This window comes from Electrophorus electricus, chromosome 6, assembly GCF_013358815.1.
Source record: "Electrophorus electricus isolate fEleEle1 chromosome 6, fEleEle1.pri, whole genome shotgun sequence".
NCBI lineage: Eukaryota > Metazoa > Chordata > Actinopteri > Gymnotiformes > Gymnotidae > Electrophorus > Electrophorus electricus.
In genome coordinates, this window is record NC_049540.1 from 1,115,001 (window position 1) to 1,117,500 (window position 2,500).

Consider the following 2,500-nt stretch of genomic DNA (forward strand, 5'->3'; position numbering starts at 1 on the left):
CACTCACACACTCACACACACATACACACACACACACATACACATACACACACACACACACACTCATACACTCACACACACACACACAGCGTGGAGATCGTGGAGACCTCATTACATGGACAAACGCTGCTCTTCTGGTTGTCTAGGTAACGGCACAGGACGTGCGGAAGGAAAGTCCTCTGCTCTTCAAGTTCCGTGCAAAGTTCTACCCTGAAGATGTGTCTGAGGAACTGATCCAGGACGCCACGCAACGACTCTTCTTCCTGCAGGTGTGTGTGTGTGTGTGTGAGACAGAGAGGGAGAGAGAGTTTATGTGAGTGTGTCGTAATTATGGATATGATAAACAGTAGGAATTGTAAGTTAGGATTTCTGCATAGACAGATTTTGTTTTAAATGAAAAAAGAAAATGAATGATTTTGTATTTCAAAAGTAGCAGGTTACATTAATACTGCAATGTCACAATAATTCAACCAATTCTAAACACCACCCAGGGAAGTGTTCATATAAACACCACCAATAGATGTGTCCAGTGTATGTGGCAGACATGGATAAGACAATGGAGCCATAAATGGTCATAAATGATGACCAGAACAATTCCTAGTTACAGGATCAATTATGGGATCAATTACGGAATCAGCTACATAATCAGAGCAGAATGTTCTGGAGTGGCCTTCTCAGAACGTCCACAGAATCCCACAGAGCTTTGCTCCCACAGAAGCCACCAGACCTTTTCCAGTTTTGAAGTTTGTTCAGTTGTTGGAAACTTGTTCAGTTTTCAGTACCTTTTTAAAGTGAAGAGGGTTGAATATTTCTGATTGCAGCTGTGTGTGTGTGTGTGTGTTGTAGGTTAAAGAGGGGATTCTTAATGATGATATCTACTGCCCCCCTGAGACAGCTGTGTTACTGGCCTCGTACGCAGTGCAGGCCAAATACGCGGACTACAACAAAGATGTCCACACACCTGGATACCTGTCCAATGACAAACTCCTCCCTCAGAGGTTTGTGTGTGTGTTTGTGTGTAAGCAATATGTGCGCACCTGAGTGTGTAAATCATATATATGTGTGTGTCTGTGTGTGTGTGTTTGTAGGGTTCTGGAACAGCATAAACTGAATAAAGAGCAGTGGGAAGAAAGAATTCAGGTTTGGCATGAAGAACACAAGGGCATGCTCAGGTACATACATACACACACACACACACACACACACACACACACACACACACACACACACACACACACACACACAGGTTATACACACACACACACACGGGTTATACTCACAGACACACACATAGGTTATACACACACACACACACACGGGTTATACACACACACACACTCATGGGTTATACACACACATACACACACACACACTGGTTATACACCACACACACACAAACACACGCACGCACACAAACACACACACACACACACGGGTTATACACACTCACAGACACACACTCACACACACACACACGGGTTATACACACTCACAGACACACACTCACACACACACACACGGGTTATACACACTCACAGACACACACTCACACACACACACACAGGTTATACACACTCACAGACACACACTCACACACACACACACGGGTTATACTCACAGACACACACTCACACACACACACACGGGTTATACTCACAGACACACACTCACACACACACACGGGTTATACACACTCACAGACACACACTCACACACACACACACACGGGTTATACACACTCACAGACACACACTCACACACACACACACGGGTTATACACACTCACAGACACACACTCACACACACACACACAGGTTATACACACTCACAGACACACACTCACACACACACACACGGGTTATACTCACAGACACACTCACAGAAAGAATTCAGGTTTGGCATGAAGAACACAAGGGCATGCTCAGGTACACACACACACACACACACACACACACACACACACACACACTCACATAGGTTATACACACACACACACACTCACACAGGTTATACACACACACACATAGGTTATACTCACAGACACACATACACACACACACACACACACGGGTTATACACCACACAAACGCACGCACACACAGGTTATAGACACTCACACACACACATACACATGGGTTATACACACACACAGACACACACACACACACACACACACGGGTTATACACCACGCACACACACACACACAGACACACTCACATACACACACACAGGTTATACACACAGACAAACTCACACGCACACGCGCACACACACCCACACACACACAGGTTATACACACACACACGGGTTATACTCACAGACAGACACACACATAGGTTATACACAGACACACACACACACACACACACACACACACACAGGTTATACACCACACACACGCACACACACGCACACACCCTGCATGATGTCTCTACATGAAGCCTACAGTCCCTACACAAACCGATTGGTCTTCCGCCTCCAGTCAAGGTTTAAGGAGGA

At 45.5% G+C, this 2,500-nt stretch overlaps 1 protein-coding gene across 3 annotated transcripts in view; it reads left to right on the forward strand.

The window, feature by feature from the left end:
• Positions 1–2,500, forward strand: part of msna (moesin a) — a 26,108-nt gene that overhangs the window by 14,583 nt on the left and 9,025 nt on the right. The window contains exons 4-6 of one of the 3 annotated variants that reach the window (XM_035527481.1): positions 147–269; positions 847–998; positions 1,089–1,172. In XM_035527481.1, coding sequence (XP_035383374.1) covers positions 147–269; positions 847–998; positions 1,089–1,172 — 359 coding nt within the window. Of the gene's footprint in view, positions 1–146; positions 270–846; positions 999–1,088; positions 1,173–1,862; positions 1,926–2,500 lie in introns of those variants that run through there. The other 2 variants (XM_035527483.1, XM_035527482.1) reach the window with 2 other exon arrangements.